Source organism: Suncus etruscus, chromosome 10 (genome assembly GCF_024139225.1).
Source record: "Suncus etruscus isolate mSunEtr1 chromosome 10, mSunEtr1.pri.cur, whole genome shotgun sequence".
NCBI classification, from domain to species: Eukaryota; Metazoa; Chordata; class Mammalia; order Eulipotyphla; family Soricidae; genus Suncus; species Suncus etruscus.
In genome coordinates, this window is record NC_064857.1 from 11725484 (window position 1) to 11749575 (window position 24092).

General features: G+C 35.9%; 1 protein-coding gene across 2 annotated transcripts in view; it reads right to left on the minus strand.

Annotated features, from left to right (window-relative positions):
- The window catches only part of CPNE3 (copine 3), a 30509-nt gene extending 10645 nt beyond the window's left edge, over positions 1 to 19864 (minus strand). Inside the window, exons 1-12 of one of the 2 annotated variants that reach the window (XM_049782144.1) lie at positions 19729 to 19864; positions 18673 to 18852; positions 16967 to 17041; positions 15568 to 15639; positions 12241 to 12324; positions 11139 to 11228; positions 9068 to 9094; positions 6586 to 6684; positions 4832 to 4918; positions 3526 to 3585; positions 1296 to 1429; positions 81 to 135 (exon numbers count right to left, since the gene is read on the minus strand). In XM_049782144.1, coding sequence (XP_049638101.1) covers positions 81 to 135; positions 1296 to 1429; positions 3526 to 3585; positions 4832 to 4918; positions 6586 to 6684; positions 9068 to 9094; positions 11139 to 11228; positions 12241 to 12324; positions 15568 to 15639; positions 16967 to 17041; positions 18673 to 18852; positions 19729 to 19860 — 1095 coding nt within the window. In that variant the 5' untranslated portion in view covers positions 19861 to 19864. The remainder of the gene's footprint in view (positions 1 to 80; positions 136 to 1295; positions 1430 to 3525; positions 3586 to 4831; positions 4919 to 6585; positions 6685 to 9067; positions 9095 to 11138; positions 11229 to 12240; positions 12325 to 15567; positions 15640 to 16966; positions 17042 to 18672; positions 18853 to 19728) is intronic. The other variant, XM_049782145.1, reaches the window with a different exon arrangement.
- Between the last annotated feature and the right edge of the window lie 4228 nt (positions 19865 to 24092).

Sequence of the window (24092 nt, forward strand, 5' to 3'; positions counted from 1 at the left end):
GAAGAAAAAAAAAAAAAAGACTCATGATGCATTTTGGCATTTTTAGAAAGCAAACCTTTAATACAAGATTTTTCTCTTACCTGAAACTGTGGCGGTACCTGAGCCCCAAAACCAAAAGCTGGAAACATTTTATCACTAAAAAGAAAATTGGGGGGGAAAAAAGAGAAAGATTAAAAATTTAAACTTTTATCTTGGCTACCTTTATTTTGGAGTATATCAGCATGTTCAATAATGTCATAGATTATATGTATATGCCTGATAGTCTATAAGACAAATGCTAGAATTTTCATCTTTATTTTAGATTTGTATTTGCCTAAAAATGATGCCTCATTAAATGCCAAAACAATAATGAGGAAGTATTCTGTAGCAACTTTTATTATAAGTTAATAGAAAAAAAGAAGTGAAAATATATACTAGCCCAATCAGATCCCGAATAAACCAATTCTTATTTAGATTTTCTTTGATGCTTTCAAACACTTTTTTTCTTGAGGGTTAGGGATGTGCCTGGTTGTGATATTAAGAGTCATGCTTAGCATTTCTCAAGGATACTCCCAGCTTTGTGCTCAGTGATGACTCCTGTTGGTGCCTGGGAAACCATGTGATGCTAAAGATTGAACCTGGGGCAGCTCCCTCATGGAAAACATGTATTAGAGATTTTTTTATCTCTCTCTAACAGCCCCTTTGTAAATAGTTTAAATTTAAGCAGGGGAGAGAGTTCAAAGAACAAGAACATACACTATTTATATGGGAATGCCAGGTTCAGTCTCCAGCAACACATGGTCCCCAGAGTATCCATGGCAGAACCCCCACCCTCAAAAAAAGGCATACAATTTAAATCAATTCAAAATCTATCCACTGAGAATTTGATTTAAGTCATCTTCAGGAATTAAGATGAATTTAGAGGATGGCTGAAAATGACTTCTCAAGAAAACAGGAAATTTAAAGAAATACTGTCCAGAGGAGTTAACAAAGTAAGACATCTGAGCTTTAATCCCATAAAGATAATTTATCATTCATGGCTATACCCTTAAGAAGCCAGGTCAAAGAAACAAGAGTCTTTATGACTCAATGAAGCTATTTAAAAAAACAAGTTATCTCTAAGTGATAAGACCAAAGGTAAACACTACAAAACTCACTCAAGAGAACTAGATTAAAGATAAAGGAAAGAGAAGTTTGGGGCAGAATATTTCTCTTCTCCCATATCAACTCTGTTCATCAAATCAGTGTACTAGCAGATGAAACAGAAATTGTACTTTCTGGGGAGTAAAGGAAGCAAATATTTGAACTGGACTCACGTGTCATAATCTTGAACAACAAGACCCACAGACCAGATAGCAGTCAAATATTCATTAACTCCGTTGGGACTAATGTAATGCAGGGAGTCAGGAGACCTTGGATCACCATTCGAACCAGTAAAGTCCACTCCCACCTGCCAGAGAATGATGACCAATATAATCTTAGGAGATGAAGTCCAAATATCTTAGTCAGTTGATGCTACTTCCTAACAATGCCTGTAACCACCAATATTTCCACAGTTTAACAGCATAAAAATAACTTGTGGTTCCTGTTTTTCTAGATAGTTTAAATCATGAATTATTATAGTCATGACTTAAGAAGAAGATTGGATAAAGAGTGGTGAATGCAGTTAGGGTAGTGAATGGTCCACTGTGACAATGACAGTTAGAACTGATCATTCTGGACAAGAATTGGATGCTGAAAGGTGACAAAGTGATAAGCATGATACTTCCTTAGAAATAGTGCAAACTATAGTGTCAAAAAATAAGAGAGAGAGAGAAGAAAATGCCTACCCTAGATCGGCAAGCAAGGGAGGGTGGATGGGAAGAAAATGGAACACTGATGGCAGGAAATGTACACTGGTGAAGGGTGATGTACCTTCTATGACTGAAACTCAACCATGAACAATTTTGCAATCACAGTGCTTAAGTAAAGGGATTATATTTAAAAAATAAAAAATAGAGGCTAATTCACTGAAAAAAGAAAAAGGCGGAGGCTTGGCTTTTGTTGTTGTTTTTAGAATGAATGACAAATTTGTTCAGATATTATCAGCTTTTCTTCTTTCTGTTCTAAGATAGATTCCAAGACACAAATTTGCATCAAAAATTCATTCCTTACCGTGCCTGCCAGGAGCTATTTCTGAGCAGACAGCCAGGAGTAACCCCTGAGCACCGCAGGGTGTGGCCCAAAAAACAAAAAAACAAACAAACAAAAAAAAACAACAAAAAAAAAATTCATTCCTTTCTGCCCTTCTACTACATTTCATCAAAACAGACTTCGACATCATTCTTAAGCAAAACTTAAAAATTTCAAATTGCAGGATCTAGAGTCAGTCCAGAGAAAGAGGGCCTGTCTGTACTTGTGGGGCAAGTAGACGGCAAGTTTGATCCTGGCTTTCTTCCACCCACATACCCAAGTGATTGCAGTGAACAATGCTGTATAGAGCACAACAGTGAACAATCTTTAGAGCAGCACAACCAAGACAAGCAACACAAAGCAGGACAAGGAGGCTCTTAAAAGTACTGCATCCTTTTTTTTGGATGGGACCCAGGGGCCAAACGATCTCAGGAGCACTGATTGAAAAAAAAAATTCAGGGGGCCGGGCGGTGGCGCTGGAGGTAAGGTGCCTGCCTTACCTGCACTAGCCTAGGAGACGGACCGCGGTTCGATCCCCCGGCGTCCCATATGGTCCCCCAAGCCAGGAGCAACTTCTGAGCGCATAGCCAGGAGTAACCCCTGAGCGTCACCGGGTGTGGCCCAAAAACCAAAAAAAAAAAAAAAAAAAGAAAAAAAAATTCAGATCTATATACCCAAGCCAAAATCAACAACAATAGAATAAAGAGACCCAAACTATAACAAGATAAGCACAAAATGGACCAGTTATACTGGTAGTCAGGGGGATAAGGGCTAAGGCTGGAGGCTAAGGGATAAGGAAGGCATGATGGAGGGAGGTCAACACTGGTGGTGGGAAAGGCCCTAATTCACTCTCACTATGTGTCTGAAATACAACTGTGAAAGACTTGGAGTTCACATTGGTCTCAATAAAAAATTAAAAAAAAAAGAGTATGTACTTCATTTAGAGTGCAAGAGAACCACACCCAAGTGTGCTCTATACCTGATCAGTGCAAAATCAAAAAACATGAACAAGGAATTATAGGGGGAAGAGAAAGAATGGGAAGAAAAAAATAACAACTTCAAACCACTATCATTACTCTCTGTTGAATATGATGACTGCTTTTGTTTTGATGAAAGCCAGTTTGGGGGCAGGATAGCTTGTTCTATGTCTGCCTAATACCCCCCATCATTTAAATTTTTATAAATTTATACCATATTTGTACCTATCTGCTTTCTGTCAGAAGGAAGAAAAGACCTTATAACAAAGCTAAAAGTAAAAGCTTCGTGATGACTACACTAAAGAGATTGAATAAATGTAATCATGTGATCATTTTTTGCAATAAATTAAGAACACTGTAAAATGCTGGAAAAGATGGGAAAAGTTCAGTTACTTACAGTAAAATTCAGCTGACATCCTCCCATGATATAATCAAGGAATGTGCATTCCACGGTAATCTAAAACCCAAAAGTAAACCTATTAAGATTAAAATTCTTCTATTCCAGAAAAACAAATAACATTGGCATGCGTTTTAAATAAGTTGGTAAGTTGAACAGAACATGATATAAACATGTGAAAACCATAGCATCCTGTCCCTATGTGCTCTGGCCTCAGATGATTTTACTTCAGTATCTGGCCCAGATTACTTTATCTCATTTTAAGGATTTTGTTTGTTTATTTTGGGGCCACACCTGGTGGCGCTTCAAGGTTACTCCTGGCTCTGAGCTCATAAATTGCTACTGGGAGCCTCAGGGGAACATAAGGGATGCAAGGGATCAAATCTGGGTTAGCCTTGTGCAAATCAAATGCACTACCCTCTGTACTACTGCTCTGGTCCCCTGACTTTAAGTTTTAAGAAACTAGTAATATGTCCAACATATTGAAAGCTTTAATATACATAATTTGAAAAATTCTGTTTTTATTTGGGGTCACACTCAATGGTGCTCAAGACTTACTCCTAGCTCTATGATCAATTGTCATTCCTGGTAGAACACAGGGGACCATATGTAGTGCTGGAGATTGAATCCCAGGTCAGCTGCATGCAAGGCAAACACAATTACCCACTGTACTATTTCTCTGACTGAATATAAATAATTTTTCAAAATAAAAAAAAGAAGTTCCTTTGTTTTGCCATTAAAAAATCTTGAATTTTGGGCAGAAGTGGTAGCACAGTGGAAGGGCATGTGCCTTGCAATGGCTGACTCAGAATGGATGCGGGTTTGATCCCTAGCATCTCATATAGTTCCCTGAGCCAGGAGTGATTTCTGAGTGCAGAGCCAGGAGTAATCCCTGAGCACCACCGACTGTGGCCCAAAAAAACAAAACAAAACAAAAAACCCTTGGATTTTATCTTTCACTTCTAGCATGTCAAATTTAGTTTATGACTAGTACAAATACACATACAGGACAGATACAGGCCATTTCCATCATGTGCTGAGAAAATAGCATCATAAGTTAAATGTCTTGTGATAATAAAAAACTTTAATATTCTTTGTGTTTTGCTATACAAAACACAGGTATTAGAGGCTTAGTCTTTAGAAAGAATTTTTACTATTACCTACTTCCTTCTTTGATGTATGACATAAAGATGCTCAGGTAATTTTTAAATGCCCCAAATTCAAGTGTCTACCTGGTATAAACTTGACTTTACAAAGAAATCAAAGTATGATCTCACTTAATTATAAATGCTCATGACAAACTGACCTCACACTTCTTCACACTGACAACACCTGAATTCTTATAGCTTTTCTTCTTTTGCCTCTTCTTTTCATTTATGCACTCAAATTCAAGCTGTAGAATGAGAAAACAAAAAGTTATTTTAGCGGGGGGACCATACCCAACGATGCTAAGGGCTTATTCCTATTCTGTGCTTAGCCAGATCTGGAGATCAAACCACTTCACAGCAAGTGAAGCAAGGTAAACTCTTTCATCCCTGTTCTATCTCTCTGGCTCCAAAATGTTAATTCTCACTAACAATATTTAAACTCCCAATGACTTAAATGAAAGGTTTTACCCCTTGAAATTAAATCACTTAATGATGTAGACCTGGTGCAAAATACAACTTGGAAGGCTATTTCTCCTACATAGGCTTGGTGAGAGGAAACTGGAGAAAATTATTTGGTAACATCCAAATGACCTATTAAAAATCTAGTACAATATTTGTTTTAAACCAATTTCTCAGACTACAATAAAGCTAACTAGTAGAATGCTTGCCTCCTATCTGTGAGACCCTACCCTCAACACCCAGCACCATGAAAGTAATACCGTAAAAGTCATTTCTCCCAATTACTTAAGCCAACAGAATTATAAGTTTCATTCATTTAAAGTTTTAAATAATATTTACAATCTTGGTATTTTGTGTTCCATCTTTGCATTTTCAAAATGCAAATACATGAGTACTACTGGGATCTCTAAGCAACTAATTCATATTATACTAAGTAAGCTATAGGTAATTGATTATATATATAATTCAATAAATAATTAATATGGTTAGATGGGAACAATTTGTAAGTTGTACTTACAAAATGCTCTAAAACAGTTTTTAGTCACAGTGGTTAAAAAAACAGAAGTTTCAGATGTATTGGGATGCTAAATAATAAATTGAATGTAATTAAGACAAATGCATGATCAGAACAAAATTAGAACCACTATGATAATTATTACATAATTTGATATACTATACTATGCTTTTATTTTTCCTTGAATAAAGGCACAAGTCAAAGAGAAGAAGAATTAAGTGAGATTTCAAAAGCCAATCCAATATAAAATCGAACATTTGTCCAGGGTTGCATAAATTTAATATGACCTATTAAACACCAGTAAATCTGTTTTGTTCTGAGCACACCCAGATGTGCTCAGGGCTGACTCCTGGCTCTATGAACTGGGACCACTCCTGAGTGCTTGCCGGGATGATTTATGGTGTAAGGAATAGAACCTGAGTTGGTTATGTGCAAGGTGAATACCTTGTATCTCATAGGTACTATAATATCTATTCTTTTTTTTTATTTATTTTTATTTTTTTATTTTTGGGCCATACCCGGCGGTGCTCAGGGGTTACTCCTGGCTGTCTGCTCAGAAATAGCTCCTGGCAGGCACGGGGAACCATATGGGACACCAGGATTCGAACCAATCACCTGAGGTTCTGGATCGGCTGCTTGCAAGGCAAACACCACTGTGCTATCTCTCCGGGCCCCTATACTATCTATTCTAAAGGGCCAAAACTTTAAAACTAAGGATTTTCAAATATATCAGTTGTATTGTTTGGAGCCAAACTTCTAAGTATAAACAAAATCTCAAACCCTAAGTATAAATGTAGGTAACTGATTAAGAAGCCAAAATATACATTGTTTTTAGAGTAAAAATAAGAATATGGCAAATGGTTTATCACACAAGAGAAAGCATGAAACAATAAACACACAAACTATAAGATAGAAGTAGATAATTAGGACACAACTTACAGGTGAGTTTCTGGAAGCTTCTTTGAGTTTTGTCATGGTGGTTTGAAATGTTCCAATGAGATCGTGTGACCCATCATTGTCATAATCATAACACTCTACCTAGAATTAGTATAATGAAAATATATAAAAAGAAACATAAGTATATTTAGCAGGATTGGCTGTAATAAATGGATTTATGACAGAGTCCTTTTGATTAAGAAGTAAAAATATTTAACATGCTGTCCTATTTGAAGCAGTAGAAACTAACTACTTGGTAAAGCACTACTGAAACATATTCAAATCCTAGATACCCTTGAAAAGAAGTTCTAGGATAAATGATGAGTAGATGATAAACACAAATTCTTCTCCAACTCCGCATTCTGTAGTTTCCCATTCCTTTGCCCTCCCCTTGCTATGTAATTATAAGTCAAAATAGAATTCAATTTTCTTTCACAGCCAATTAACTTTGTTATCACTCTACCATGGCTATAAAGCCCTTATCTAGAAAAGAAGAAGGAAGTCAGTATCCTGTGAACTCTGAACAGAGTTATTAAGTACCAGATGACTGGCAGAGATGCAAGAAGAAAGGGGCTCTCATTCACTGTTGGTGGGAATGTCAACTGGTCAACTAGTCCAGCCTTTTTTGAAAACAATATAGACATTCCTCAAAAAACTAGAAATATGACCCTGTAATACTATACTTAGGACTATAGAATATACCCTCTTTGCCCAAAAACACAGTGCATAAAGCACTCTGCAGCCCTATGCTCATTATAGCGCTATTCACAACAGCCAGAATCTGGAAACAATCCAAGTCCACAAAGAACAGATGAGTGGATCAAGAAACCATGAAGGTATAGCTGTTAGGAAAAATGACGTTATGAAATTCGCATATACCTGGATAGATATGGAGAGTATTATGCTGAGTGAAATGAGTCAGAGGGAGAAAGATAGACATAGAATGACCACATTTATTTGTGGGATGTACAGAAAAAACCACCTAGGAATAATTCCTAAGACAATAGAGACAAGAACCAGGACCAGTCCATGGTACAAAATTTGCTACAAATAGCAGAGGAATGCAATGGGCGGCAGAAAATAGATAGTTATGACAATGATAGTTGGAAATGATCCCTCTGGACAAGAACTGGCTGTTAAAAGGAGGTCAAGTGATATTATATGATAAACCTTCTGTAACAACACTGCAAACTACAGTTGCCTAAAAGGTAAAAAGGGAGGTGGGAAGGGAGGAAGGGAATGGGGACATTGGTGGTGGGAAATGTACATTATTGAAGGATGTTGGATATTCCATGACTGAAATTCAATCATGAACAACTTTGTAACTGTGTGTCTTACAGTGATTCAATTAGAAATTTTACTTTACTAAAATAATAAATAACTAAATAATTATCAGAAGATTTAGACCAGAGGTTCCCAAATTTATCTGGCTGACTGTCCTCTTTACCAAAAAGAAAAATGAAGAAAATTACTGAAACACCCTCTGTAAATCTACCACCTCCAAGCAAACAAAGAATCTCAACTTTATTTTTTAAAAGAATATCAACTTTTAAGCCAAAGATCTCTATCTTACTCTTGAATATTAGAAGAAAAAAATCATATGAAAAATGAAATTAATGACTTCTGTAATTTTTTCTAGATAAGGGAAACAAAGTTACAAACAATATGAATGTGGTAATTATTTTTTTAATTTATGGAAATTAAAGTTTTAGATTTATGTTCAGGAAATTCCAATTTATAAGATCAAATGTTTAATTTAAATATGAATTATAAAGAGCTAAAACTGTTCAGATGTTTAGAACGTCTAAAAATGCAAGGAATATATAACTGTTTTAAACTGCAATTCTGGTAATGCATTATAACAAATTAACTACATACATAAATGTATGTAATATGCTAAAATTTACATGTGTATGTATATATGAAAAAAATCACTCTTGCCCTGCTTAATGTAACAAAAGTTTGAATACAGTTTGAAGTAAATGGTATGATGATGTTTATCAATTCCTGTTCTTAAAAAAACTAACATTATTGGTTGTTTCAGATGATAATTACCAGCAGGGTTTGTGAAGATGAGATATATTCATATATACACTTGCACAACACACAGAGATAAAGGAATATACACACCACTACATACACAAAGACGTTCCCATTTTGGGCAAGATGGCAGCATGCATGATTATTTCTCTGATTCATTTGATCTCACAAAAATAATAATGCATGCTAGAGTAATAACAATGACATGTGACTAATAAAATGACTTCTAGGTCAGTTCTATTTTATGCTCTCTAACTCTTTACTACTACACTTGTAAAACATTTTCAAATACTACCAGAATCACAGATACATAATGTTCTGTGATTACCAGGAAATAAAAAATGAAAACGAGAGTGATGATGTGGCAGATCAAGAGCTACAACAAAGTGAGAAACTTATAAGACTGGAAAACAACAGACAAAGCTCATGAAATCTGTTTACTTACCAATAGATTACAGAGCTTTAAAAAGCCCTGTAAGAATGCCACTGAGAGCAAAAAAAGTTTTAGAAATATTGTTTCATTTTTAACATATTATTGAAATTAAATGTTCACAATTTAGGCATCCTTACCACTATACCCACCCCCAGGGTCTTTCTGGCTTCTCCAATCTAATAAACTACTATCTCTAATGTGAAAAAGTCATTTTAGATTTAGCAAAGCAATAAAAATAATTTTTGAACCAACCATTTATTTATCTTACAACTAGAGGTTCATTGATATTTACAGTTCTTTATAAACTATCGACACATTTTAGTGTTGTCTCGGGGTCTACACGTGGAAATGCTCAAGGTTTTCTCCTGATTCTGCATTTGGGAATTATATCTGGCAGGCTCAGGAGACAATATAAGATGGCAGGTATCAAACCCAGGTTGACTATGGGCAGGCAAACACCCTTCCTATTATACTATCTCTCCAGTCCCAAATTTTTATGGATCAAATGGTGAATCATAAGTGGACTATTTTTTAAAATGTTCATCTTTTTCTAAAACCTCTATTTTTGTTCATTTCATTCCCATTTTGTACAGTGCTTTCTCCTGGCTAGGTTCAAGGAATCATTCAAGACAATGTATCAAACCCAACTTGACTGTGGGAGAGACAAGCACCCTACACACTATATTATCTTTTTTGCCCCTGATTAACTTTTTTTTGAAAAATAATGTAGATATGGCATTTCAGTACTATATGAGTAAAAGAGCGAGATGAATTGTGTAACCAACAAGCCCTTAGCAGGTTAAAAGGCTGAGTCCAGATAGAACGTGATTGACATTAAATTTATGTTCAATGCTATTACCTTTCCTGCTCACATCAAATTCATTTAAAAGAAACCAATCCAACCTTACCTCACTTAGGGGCATTTGAACATAAGAAAAAAACTCTGTCTAGAATCTTATGTAAGGAAGTAATACTAGGGGCTAACATAATACAGCAGGTATGGCTGTTTGTGGCTGAATCTCTGGCACCACATACTGTCCTTTGAGCACTGCCAGGGGTAATCCTGTGCACAAAGTCAGAAACAGGCCTTGAGTACTGCTGAGTATGACCCATCCATTAAAGAAGTAAATATAGCAAAAGTCTTTAAAATTGTATGTATAGTGCATAGTAATAAATAACCATAATTGAAGCTTTTTTAAAAAAAGTTCTTAAGACATTTCCTACAGTTTCCAGTTCCCATTCTGTAGTTCTAACACTCTAGCAGTTGTCCTCAAACTATGGCCCATGGGCCACATATTATATTTGTTCCTGTTTTGTTTCTTCACTTCAAAATAAGATATATGTGGTGTGCATAGGAATTTGTTCATAGTTTTTGTATTTACTATAATCCGGCCCTGCAATGATCTGAGGAACAGTGAATTGGACCCCTGTTGAAAAAGTTTGAGGACCACTACGAGCTAAAGTTGTTTAAATGCTCTCAATGAATTGGCTCTTATTCTGAAAATAAGGAAGAAAAAATACCCCAGAACTATTTTATTCTGCTCCTAGGAACTAAAGAAAGATCTGGGTTCTGATAGTGGTATACGCTTTTATCTACAAGATGTGGATTAAAGACCAAGAATGTAGCTGAAGATTCCTACCCTTTGGAACAAAGGAGTCTTGCAAAAAGAAGATTTGAATTGAACTTTTTATTTTAAAAAAGAAAAATAAAAAACACAGTAATGGATCAAGGTAAACAGACTCAGTCACACATTCTGTTACTTCTAATAACTACTTCTGAGGCATTTCTATTTTAGTCTGCCTAAATAGAAATAAAACTCAAATTAATAGGTATTTGTTGTATCATTTGCTTTCTTTACATATTATCTAATACATGGGGATTTTTTATTTGTTTGGGCCACACCAAGAAATGTTTAGGGGTTCCTCCTGGTTTTACACTCAGTACTCAATCCTGACAGAATAGGGGGACCATAGAGGATCAAACCTGGGTTGGCCATAAGCAAGGCAAATGCCCTACCCACTGTGCTATCCCTCCAGCCCCTACTCCATTAATTTTAATTTTAATGTTGGTATTTCAAATTACCTTAATAGTTTTGTCCATATCTCCATAGCACAGAGAGTTCAGAGATATTTTAAAAGGTCTCCATACAGGATTCAAATTGTTTTTAATCACCTATAAAAGGAAGGTAAAAGATCAGTTATGAAAACATTTACTTCATTAATGCTTTGTTCCTGCCTTTCCTAGATTCTTGTGTACTGAATGTACTGAGTGCAGAGCCAAAAGTAAACTCTGAACACTGCCCAGTGTTCTCCCCCGCCCTCCACACTCCCAAATAAAAGGAAAGCGGTTCATTTTATATATGAGCCAAGAAAAGCACAAGGTAAACAGAAAATACTTTAACATAAAATATGACAATGTTTAATAAAGTCACTAATAAATTATAATATAATGAACATACTACAACAATTTATAAATCTACAATGATATCTAATTAAATGTTTCTGCTTATACTTGTTCAGCAAGTAAAGAAAAGACCAATGTGGGGGCTGGAGAGATAGCACAGCTCTAGGGTGTTTACCTTGCACACGGCCGACCAAGGAAGGACCTGGGTTCGATTCCCAGTATCCTAAATGGTCCCCCGTGACTGCCAGGAGCAATTTCTGAGCGCAGAGCCAGGAGTAAACCCTGAGCGCTACCAGGTCTGACCAAAAAATAAAATAAAGTAAAATAAAATAAAATAAACAAAAAAAGAAAAGACAGATTAAAAAAAAACACTATTTTTTGTTTCAATATAAAAAATGATGCAGGTAAAAATTTTACTAGAATTTGAGGAGGCTAATATCTCCTTAATAGACAAAAAAGAGTAAGCGTTTAAATGTGTGACTTTTAGCTTTATATATCTAAACTCAGTTTGATGTTTTTACAAGTTTGTTTTTGTTTTGGTTTGGTTTTGGGGCCACACCCAGTGATGCTAAGGGTTTACTCCTGGCTATGCGTTCAGAAATCGATCCTGGCTTGGGGGACCATAGGGGACACTGGGGGATCAAGCCACAGTCCATCCTAGGCTAGCCCAGGTAAGGCAGACACCTTACCGCTTGTGCCACCACTCCAGTCCCTGTTTTTACAAATTTTAAAATTTCAGATAAAAACAGTAAAATTCAAGTCTTTAAAATGAGATATTCACCTCTGTTCGATGAACCATTAGCCAGTTTCCATCAGATGTCTGCTTGTGGAATTCAAGGTATGGGTCTGATTTCCCAAATAGATCCTATATTTTAAGAAAAGGAAAAAAAAAAAGCAAGTATTCCACTTTGAAACCATGTCTATTCACACTTTATACATGTCGTATGTTTGCCTAAAACTGTAGTATATATACATACCAGTAGTGAACACAGATTCCATCAGCTCAGCACAAAGTGGCAAGTTTGCTCAGTCTACTTAGCAAAGTCTAAATTTTTCTAATGAAAGCTTTTGTAGCAAATGGTCCACATCCTGTATATTCCTTAGCACTCAAAAGTCATGGTGACTTTACAATATAATAATCAAAAAGATCCATAATCAATAAAATATGCTCTTGGCTTGCTTTCATAATGAGTGCATAGCACTAACCTTTATTTTTTATTTTAATATTAATCGTTTTATGTTTTGTAATCTTTATTTAAGCACCATGCTTACAAGCATGCTTGTAGTTGGGTTTCAGTCATAAACAGAACTTTTAGATAAATGATACTGAAAGCATTCATTAACTACCTCTTTGAAGGGCAGAGAAAAATTGGATTTATAAGACCATGAGAGATGAGAGATATGAAATTTATTAATCAATTAGATTTGTTATCTTATCAGGGTCTTATAAATCCAAAACCTTTTCATCAATTCAAACCTTTCTTTACACACACAAAAGAGTGAAAGGACATAAATGGAATGTAGAAGGCACACTTCCTATTTGTGCCAAAATTTTCCCAGAATTCCTGTGCAAAATACTCAAGCACAGTGAGCTCAAAATACCCTTATCACTGACCTTCACATACACACAGAGAGGTTAAATTCTGTTGTGTTATTGTGTGTCCAACTAAGATGATGGATGACTTTATTTTCTAATTTTGCTTATTTTCATGTGAGCTTTTAAATTTCTCCCATATCTAATATTTCTTACATATATAAATAAGTATGTATATCTATATGTATATGTACAAAGGCATACTTAATATACACATATAAGCAAAATATACACACAGAAGATCTTAGATTAGGGGACATTTTAAACGTTCACATAAATAAACAAATTAAAAATCATTATCTCTCTACAGGAAAATAGAGGGGAAAAAATTAAAATTTCTTATCTATTCCTTACTTTTGTAAATTTGGTTTGGAGCCATAAAACATTATAAATAATTCTTAAAATAATTGAATAAAACGTTAAGGCACTACTAAATATCAAATGCAGTATGAAACTATATATTAATGTGACACTCAGAGAAAAATGATTTCTTTTGCTTATTTGCTTAGACCACACCCAGTGAGGTTCAGAGACTATTGTGAGCACAATACTTGGGTATTGCTACTCAAGGATCCTGTGGCATTGCAGTTCAATGAGGCCTGGGACCGTATGTGATCAACCTAGGTTCAATCTCTAGCGCCATATTAGAGTTAATTGAGTCCAGCCAGAGTGATTTTTGAATAAGCCATAAGCACAGCCTCCAGTTTTGTGTGGCACACTCACCAGCCAAAATAATCCTTTAATCAAAAATCCTCATTTGTCATCTTTATAAGATAAAAGGTAACCAAACTATTATTCTGAAAAACAGTAAGTGGGGCAAAGTGAGGGTGTTAATATTTTGATTTATCCTTATATAAACCATACCTCAGAATAAATACATAATGTAGGGAAAATATTCTTACTAATAAATGAAGAAGCAATGATAGTACAGAACTATCATTATTTCACAAACCTTTTCTAAAATACCTAGTTATCACTAATGGTCACTAACACCCCCAAATTATACAGAATAATGTTAGTCTTTGGACTGAAACAAGAAATTTTGTTCTCAAATACTATCAAGTCAGACTTCTTGATTCAATTCCAGCTTACAGAAAGCAGTAAAAATGGGTGGATAAAGGACCTTGATAAAAGGCATCAATGGAGATTTAATCAGCCAGGTACAAAGTACACTAGGAATGAGGCCACACCTAGTATACCAAGGCTTCAGGTTTTAGAACTGACTACTCCTCGGTGCTCGAAAAGCAGTGCTCAAGGGCCATGAGGGTCATACTTGATGCCTAGGTAATTGAACTGAAAGCATGTGATTTTCCACTTAAGTCATATTCCCCAGCCCTCAGTTTCTTTACTGAATAAATTCCATTGATGGGAAGGAAAGAGGGAAAGAGAGAGGGAGAGAAAAAGGAAAAGGAAAGGTCTGGATTGCATGCTTTTCATGCAGAAGCTGCATTGCCAACAAAAGATTATCCCTGGAGCACTACTGGGAGAAAAGTCCATCTCAACATCAGGCTGGCAGTAGCACACAACATTGTTGACCAACGCCATAAAATGAAACAAACAAACAAAAAAAAAAAAGTAAAACAGCCGGAGAGATAGCACAGTGGTAGGGTGTTTGCCTTGCATGCAGCTGATTCAGGACACACGGTGATTCAAAGCCTAGTATCCCATATGGTCTCTCTGTGCCTGCCAGGAGTAACCCCTGAGTGTCACCGGATGTGACCCAAAAACCAAAAATAAAATAAAATAGAGAAAAAGTAAAACAAAGGAAGACACGCTTATTCTGAAAAAGACTTACAAAATCTACTAACCAACTGTGTTTTTTAAGGTCTTTAAAGATAAATCAAAACATTTACAAAAGACTTTGTGAAATAATACAATGCCTGGAAGGAAAACAAAAGTAAAGATGAAACAACATTGGCCATGGGTTTGAATAGAAGACTATTGTAAAGGATATGGAAAAACAAGTTTAACTGTCCTATGTTTGTATGTTTTTAATTATGTCAAACTAAAAGGTCCCAGGCTACAATATGAACTGAGTTGTAAAGTACGTGCAAATGATAAACTATTTATCAAAGTATAGGATTAAGGGGAAAAAATCACTCGAAAATTGCTTTCAGTTCAGGCTTTACACTAATTGCTATGTTTTTACACATATTCTTTTTTCATACAATAGATCTTTGAAAGCAAGAAAGAAAAATCTATATTTAATGAAACATGCTTTTTTTCTTTAGGTAATTCACCTATTCTTTACATCAGCATTAACGTTTCAGTCAATTCTTCCAAAGCAGAAAAACTCAATTACATTTTGAAAAAGCACATAAAAGAATATACACTTTGCTTAAGCAAACACATAAAAAAAAAGTGCAAGAGATATAAGAGCAGAGTTTGAAAGTAATGCTCTACGAGGTATTCAAGTAATGCATTCATAACATTCAATGCATGACTACTTGCACATAAAAGAATCACTGTGGGTTAAAACACAATACTTTTAGTGAATATATGTTTCCTGCCCACCTTATTATCCAACTTTCTGGCTTCCATTTCAAACAAGACCACTCTGTTATCCTTTATTTCTTCAGCTGAAATCTGTGAATAGATAAGGTAAGTCTAAGAAAAATCTGAAGTATTCAAAGTACTGTTAGCTGATAAACTATATTATCAGAAACTGGAATAATAGTTCAGTGGGTGGGGGAACTTGCCTTACACAAAGCTAACTTGGTTCAATCCCTGGCATTCCATATGGTTCCCTCAGTAATACTAGGAGTAATTCCTGAGTGCGGAGTTAGAAGTAATACCTGAGCACTTCCAGGTATAGCCCCCCCCCCAAACCAAGATAAACAATTAAATAAATCTAGACTAATATATATAAATTATAAATTGAGTAATTACAAAATAGTACTAGAAAAAAGGCTTATTTTTCATGTGTGAGATAAATATTTCCTCAACTATGAAAACTCTGCATTAGGCAACCTTCCTAAATATTACCCAAACTGCATCTTCCCCATTTGCGTTACAAAATCAAAAAGCTCTCCAAACACTAAGAAGTGTGAGTAAAGCACACTTCTAGATGAAAAGAACTGATCAATCTATTTCATCCCATGTGAACTGAAAGATATTTCTTTATTTCAAAACAAATTCCATGGTCAGAGAGAGAATACAGGAGGTAAGATGCTCGCATGAGGGGGACCCTAGTTTCAATCGCTGATCTCAAATATGGTCCTCCAGTACTGCCAGGATTTACTCCAAAGCAGAGAGTTAGGGTGTGACCTAATGACCTGATCCTAATTCTCCCTCAAAAAAAAACCCCCACAAATTTCAGAATTTCATGTTCTAAGAGCAATAAAGATACTATACTCTTCCCTGTAGTATGGAAAGAATATCCCCAAGCAGGAGGATCCAAGTGTATGTATCAGGATATTTAAATTCAAGCAAAATAACTGTTGTGAAATAGGTGATTGATAATTAAAACACACACACACACAGCCTTAAAAAAAAAAGGCCCTTTCAAGGAGCTGAAATTCGATTTTTCAGACAGAGCTAAAAATGAGAACACAACTGATCCATGTAATGATTTCTTGAACAGAAATTCTAGAAGATAAATAATATGTAATCCAATGGCACTCGATAATTTAAAACCTAAAACAAAGTCAAATGTAATCATTGGTTTAGGACCAGTAATCCAAAATCATGTGAGAAAAGGCTACAGCAAAAAATTCAAAGATGGAGTTTCGGCATTGCGTTTTTTTTTTTCTTCTTTTCTACAAATCACAAATTTCCTGTGTGAGGACTAGCAAGTATAGGTGTCTGGAGAGCTCCATTTGGAATCACAGAATAAGGTATGGCTGCAAAATATCTGTCTGTTTCATCATGCCCTTTTGTGCTCAAAGGTGACAGGCAAACATAGTACTATTACCATGATGCTTCCTTTCCCTGCAGGTCTGCCATTTTTAAGCATCAACGGTCGAGTTACCTTCTTGCTGGAAACAATCTGTCAAAATTGAAAATGATAATCCAGGAATTATTCCACTTCAAACTTCTGAAAGTTTTAACTGAATGGTTTCAAAGAAAAGTTAAGATAAAGTTCACTTGAAATCATTAGAAACGGAAACTTTAAATTCAGATGCAGTTTATTACAAAGAATAGCTTTTCAACATTTTGTGTGTGTTTTCTTTGATGGCTATAACTCTTGCTGAATATTTTCTTATATAGTGACAATTCCCCCGCCCCCTTTTTTTTACCTTTTCTTCTCTTTGTGAACTGTTCAATAGGGAATTTGGTGAAAGAGTCCCTCAGTTTAATGCTTATGTTTGAACCAAGTCATAGGTATTGTTGGACGTGTTCTTACGCCTCCATATACTCTGATAACGCCACGTGGCTTTATTTCTTGTTTGCATAGGCACATTAAAACGGGAAAATACTATACATACAAATAAGTTCTTATCTAATAGAGATGGGAACACACAAATCTTGTAGTGCAATGGGACCTTACACCCTGAACATTGACATAAAGACCTGGCACAGGCCTCAGAAGAATGGGCACTCTTTATTCACCCCTAATCTAGGGAAGCCATCTACGAATCATCCAAGGTTGTCTATAACATCACCTGGAGGCAATCTTCTACCAGGGAAGACCCTACCGCTGCTCTGACATCAACCTACTCAAAAGAGACTTCCCTTAACACTGAGAAGACTTAACAACAACAATGACCTGCTAACTGGACAGGGCTTTCTGTATTACCCCTTAATTGTGAGGTGAAACTTGAGGATACACCACACCAGCGTAACCTCAATGTAGGATGTGCAGATTCCAGGATCTTTAATACAGAAACCTGATGCCAACAACAGAGACTGCGTGAAAAATAAAACTGTATTGGCACTACAGACAATGACTTGGATTGAATAAACTAGTTTGCCTGGAGCCTAGAGTTGGTCTTGTGCCAGGAAACTTCAGGGGTAGGGTCTCCTTGTATTTAGACCAAGTCTTTTCCTTTCCATGTCCTCCATATTTTGGTGGGCATATGCAAACAATATTTGCCACTCTAACACCGTTTTTACTGTGCTCTTTTGACTAACCCTTTAAAAAAAAACTCTTAAACTTTTGATGTTAACTTAAACTAATATGCATGTGCATGAAAATATAAAAAATACTATGCCTTCAATGTTTAAGGAGTCTCATAAATCTCATGGTTTTAGATTGCTTTGTGTATTGCTAAGAAATGTTATAATGTACTACAATCTGGGGACTTGTGGACAAAGTAATTGTACATGGGTTCTGCCTTATTTTTCTTAATGTTCTTTGACTGTAAGTTCAATATTTAGGCTTCAGCAAGGGGATTTCTTCTGAGAACTGTTTATGGGCTGTTTACAGTCCTTCCACTGTAACTTTACCTTGTCCTCTTTGCATCATTGTTCTCATAATTAAAAATAAAAAATTAATAAAAAAATTTTTAAATAAAAGAAAATGCAATAAATTCAACCATAGTAAAATGGACTCAGTCTATGTAGTGATTACATGCCTTCCAACTTTAACACTTAAGCAAATGAGCACCTGTTAACAACATTCCATTTTGTGCCATAAATTGGACATGATATATCCCAGCAGCTATAGGTTATACTCACTTGTCCAAGAGTACATTCACATTCTCCTAAGAAGTCATCATCACTCAGTTCAATAGTTTTGTTATCAATGTCATAAATCCCAAATTTCAATTTCTGAACCACTTCGAAGTAGTAATCAATGATAAATGTCTTGGAAAACTTGGGATTCAAACAATTCTTAATTCTCTCTGTGCGGTCAACCTATATCCAGTCCAAAATAAACAAATAATCTTCAGATTAATATTGCACCTGGACTTTAATGTTTTTTAAATGTATAACATATGTGCAACTAAATATAAGCATGAAAGATCAAGCAAGATTCTATAAGGATATGAAAAATTCCACATTTGAGATCAAACTTGACTCCAAAGCTGAAATTACAGACAAGATTACTTCCTTATTTTTAACATGTGGAGTAAGTTCTTCCTTTATTAAAAAGCAAACAAACAAACAAACAAAAAACTTTATTTAAGCACCATGATTAGAAGCATGATTGTGGTTGGGTTTCAGTCATAAACAGAACACCCCCCTTCACCAGTGCAACATTCCCACCACCAATGCACCCCCCCTCCTTCCCAACCCCTTGCCTGTATGGAGTAAGACCTTCCCCATGGTCAAAAGAGCAATTTAGATTGCATTTCACTTACAGAAGTTGGTTGGGTTTTTACTTTTTGCCTCTACAATTAATTTTTTCTTCATATAATTTACTTAAGCACCATGATTACAAGCAGGTTTGTAATTGGGTTTCAGCCATAAAATGCATACCCCCTTTACCAGTGCAACTTTCCCACCACCACTGTCACCATTTCCCTCCTACCCTAGCCCCTGCCTGTCTTTGAAACAAATATTGTCTTTCTCTCTATATTACTGTCATGATAGTTGTTTGTGTAGTTATTTCTTTAACTGCACTTATAACTCTTTCTGATAAGCTTCATTTCATATCATGGGCTGGTCCTCCTACAAAGTTTTTATTGTAGGCACCATGATTTACAATACTGTTAATGATAGAGTTTCATACACACAATGTTATAACACCACACGCTCCACCAGAGTGTATACAAAAGTAGTTGGTATTACCTCATACCATTGTTGACCACTGGTATTCAAAAATAACACGCATAAAGGATCTGACTTGGATCCTATATCTTTATCCAAAAGATTGTCACAGGAGATATTCAGTTCCACCTTCGTCACACACTGAGCAGCCATCTCTTGAGCTGTGAGCACACACAAAAAAGAACACAAGTGAAATAGTGCTTTTAAGGGGAACAGGAAATACTAATGAACTAAATAAAATTTTCATTCAAATCATAAGATACAATAACACTGATGTTGTTGGAATAAGAATTTTGTTAGGGCTCGGAGAGATAGCACAGCGGCGTTTGCCTTGCAAGCAGCTGATCCAGGACCAAAGGTGGTTGGTTCGAATCCCGGTGTCCCATATGGACCCCGTGCCTGCCAGGAGCTTATTTCTGAGCAGACAGCCAGAAGTAACCCCTGAGCACCACCGGGAGTGGCCCAAAAACCAAAAAAAAAAAAAAATAATAATAATAATTTTGTTAGATGTGCCTCATGAAATTTCAGAGGTCTATTAGTCTGCCATAGTTAATTAACCAAATACTGAGCTAAAACACATTTGGAAGCCCAGAGACCTAAACAAGGCACTAAAAACATGCTCTGTATGCACATGTTGGATAAAATTCAATACCCATGATATGGTCCCACAAGCACTGCTAGGAACAACCCTGAACACTGAGCTAGAAGTTTCTCCTGAGCACCACTGAACATGGTTCATAAAAAAAAAAACCCTCATTTTCTATATGAAAATAAAATAACTTTTAAAATAGAAATAAAATATTAATTTTCTTTACATTTCACTATAAATTTTGCTATTCAAAAATAAGCCAAGTAAAATCTTGATCTTCTGCCAAACAAAATGGATTTTATACTACAAGCTTAATTTCACTTCTGTAGTGAGCTTCAGCAATCTGAGAGGTTAAGGCAATGATCTTCCCCATTTCCAAGGTTGAAAACTGTGACTAAATCAGAATTGGCCCTCCATACACATGATGTCTAAAGGCACACATCTAATTAACCAACTTACAACCAAGATCAGTTGAATCCAAGAAATGTGGACCCTACAAAGAGAAAAGGAAAAAAGAAAGCAAACAACCACCAACCAACCAAAGAAAAAATAATTTATAGTTAAGTTCTGGCAGATCAAGCACCAATATGGTGTGCAAGCACCAATATGGCTCTTGTTTATTTAACATGTGGGCAGAATACATGAGGGTTGACTGGAGAAGTGATGAAGGATTGAAAGTGAGCTACTTCCTTCCCCATAACCCAGGGGAAAAAAGGAGAAAAATGCACAGTATTCCCAGTTGGAAGTCACTAAGAGGTCTGGAAAGGTCTAGAAAGGTCTAGAATGAAGTGAAGTTACTAGTAAGAGTAAGGCCTGTCATTGTCACTATGTACCTTAAATTGTACTGTAAAAGATTTATTATTCATTTTTGGTCACAATAAAAATTATTATGATAAAAAAGAATAAGGTCTACTGGAAGGAAGGGGGAAGAATTGTTGACAGCACCCGTAGAATATGAAGTTCATGTCCTTTGGCCTCCATTTTGAAATTTAGCAAATGGTGTAAGTCACAATGAACAAATCTACTCATCATTTTGTTATATTTAAATAGTATTTTTGTGCTATACTAAGTGCCTCATCAAAAACAAAACAGTAATAATTATTACTAGATGAGCCCTCTGAAATATCAAAGCCAAGTCATGTCTTATGAAATTCTGTAATGACTTTCCTAGACTTGAGATGGAGAGATAGTACAACAGGTAGGGTGCTTGCCTAGGACGACCCAGGTTCAGTCCCAGGAGTTCCCCAAACCTCTCCAGGAGTGATCACTAAATAAGCCTTGGGCATAGCTGGGTATTGTCCCAAAACAAAAACCAACAAAGGAAAATATTTATTTTAATGGGTCGCAAGGCATCCTCAGTGTCTCACAAAATCAAGAGAGTAACATTAAAGATTTCTAAAGTTTGGACCGGAGAGGTGGCACAGGTAGTAGGGAGTTTGCCTTGCATGCAGCTAACCTAGGACAAACCACGGTTTGATCCCTGGTGTCCCATATGGTCTCCCAAGCCAAGAGTGATTTCTGAACGCATAGCCAGGAGTAATCCCTGAGTGTCACGGGGTGTGGCCACAAAACAAAACAAAAAAAAGAACCAAAAAAAATATTTTTAAAGTAAAGAAGACTAATATAACCAGTCAATTTTCCAAGTCTTGATTGAAACTAGACCTTTTTCTTTTCTTTATTTTTAGAGAAGTAAGGTAGATTTCCTTGTATGAAACTTGCTTAATGTGTTTCAGAGAGAACACAAGCTCCTTCAGAGTGAAAATAAGCCAGCAAAGAAATACAAACAAGCAACTGACATACTCGGTCAAGGGAGAACAGGGCTTAAAGGGCCAGCGCACATTTAAAAAAATGTATTTAAGTTTCAGACACATAAGATTCCAATACTACATCCTTCTCTAGAGTATTTCACTTCCCTCCACCAGTGTCTCAGGTCCCCTCCTTTGACAACACCGTCCCACCATGCCCTGACTATGATAAGCTCAGTTCTCTAAACCAGTTGTCATTTTTGCTGCCTTTTGGTTTTTAATATTGTCTTATTATGTTTCATCATATCTCACATATGAAAGCTCATTATGTCAATCCATCTGTCTCTAACTTCATACAGCATAGAATTCTCCTGATCCATATATAAGGTGGAAAATAGCATGATTTCATCTTTTTTTTTAAATGTATTTCATTGTGTATATGTACCATGTAAATAGTTTTTTTTTTATCCAGTCATCTGTTCTTGGACACTTGGGTTACTCCCAGATTCCAGCTACTGTGAATAGTGCTGCAATAAAAACAGAAGTACACATTTGTTTTCTAAGAAGAGCTTTTGGACCTTTGAGGTAAACACCAAAAAACTGAATTACTGGTCACACAGAATAACTACTTTTTTTTTTTTTTTTGGTTTTTGGACCATAGCCAGAGGTTACTCCTGGCAGGCTCAAGAGATCCATCTGGATGGCAGGGATCAAACCTAAGTTAGCTGTGTGCAAGGCAAAATGTTCTACCCACTCTGCTATCATTCAGGCCCAAGAATCACAAGTCTTAGCTTTTGAGAAGTGTCCAGGTTATAGAATATAATGATATATGTATGTACCTTTTACAAGGAAAGAAAATTACTTCCTTTTTCTTTTTTGAGGGAGAGGAGAAACCTAGTAATGTTCAGGGGATACTCTTGACTCTACACTGAGGAATCACTCCCAATGGTACACAAGGGAACATATGGGGATTGAACCCAGATGAGCCACATGAAGGCAAGTGTCTGACCTGCTGTACTATCTCTTTAGCCCAAAAATAATCATTACATTTTTATGATGTAATACTTTTCTTTATGTGTAACAAGAAACTATTCTTTTTTAAAATTAACATTATTTTTAATATCAAATAAAGATCATGTATCACATAATTGACATAATCCATCATAATACAATTGCTTCCAAGAAAGTATGAGTAAAATTAGTACAAAAGAGAAATGAGGAAAGAAATAACAAAAAGAGTAAAGCAACAAGAAAATCTGTGAAAATTATTGTATCTCACAATGAGGTCATTAAGTTATTGTCATAAGGTTTAATAAACTATGGCTACTAACTGATCATTCTGTTACTTCTTCGTTTCTGAACATTAGGTGGCTTCAAATAAACACTAGCTTTTAAATTGATGTATTCTTGCAAGGATGACAATATTAAAAAATTGGAGTTGCTGAGGTCCAGCAATTCCAAGCACTATTGCTGATAATGCAGCTTTTGTGGAGTGTGTTTTGGCTGCCAGGACTTCCTGAAGTACAAGTCTGAGCACTGCCAGGTGTGGCCCAAAAACCAAAAAATAAATAAATAAATAAATAAATAAATAAATAAATAAATAAATAAAAAAAATAAAATGGAATAGTTGAGGTCCAGGAATTCCAAGCACTATTGTTGACACTGTGGCTTTTGTTGGGTATGTTCTCAGCTGCCAGGTCTTCTGGAGGTTTTAGTCATAATGGTTTCTCTGCAGAGAGTCATAAAGGAGTGGTGAAGTAGGACCACTGGCAAAGTGACAATAGTGGGTTGTAGGTGGAGCAGGCATGGTTGAGGCAGGGTGGGAACTTGGCCTGTGCTTTCATTCAGAGATTGTCAGCTTTCAGCTGCGTGGCCAGTAACCCCCAAATTTTCACAACTTGTTTTACATTTCTCTTGAGAATAAAGGGAATCTATGAAGCTGGCCATATGCAAACATGGCAACTTCATTTGTCAAGAATTATTTCTTAAAAAGCAAAATAATTGGGACTGAAGAGAGAGGAAGTAAGGCACTTACTTTGCACTTGGTCAGT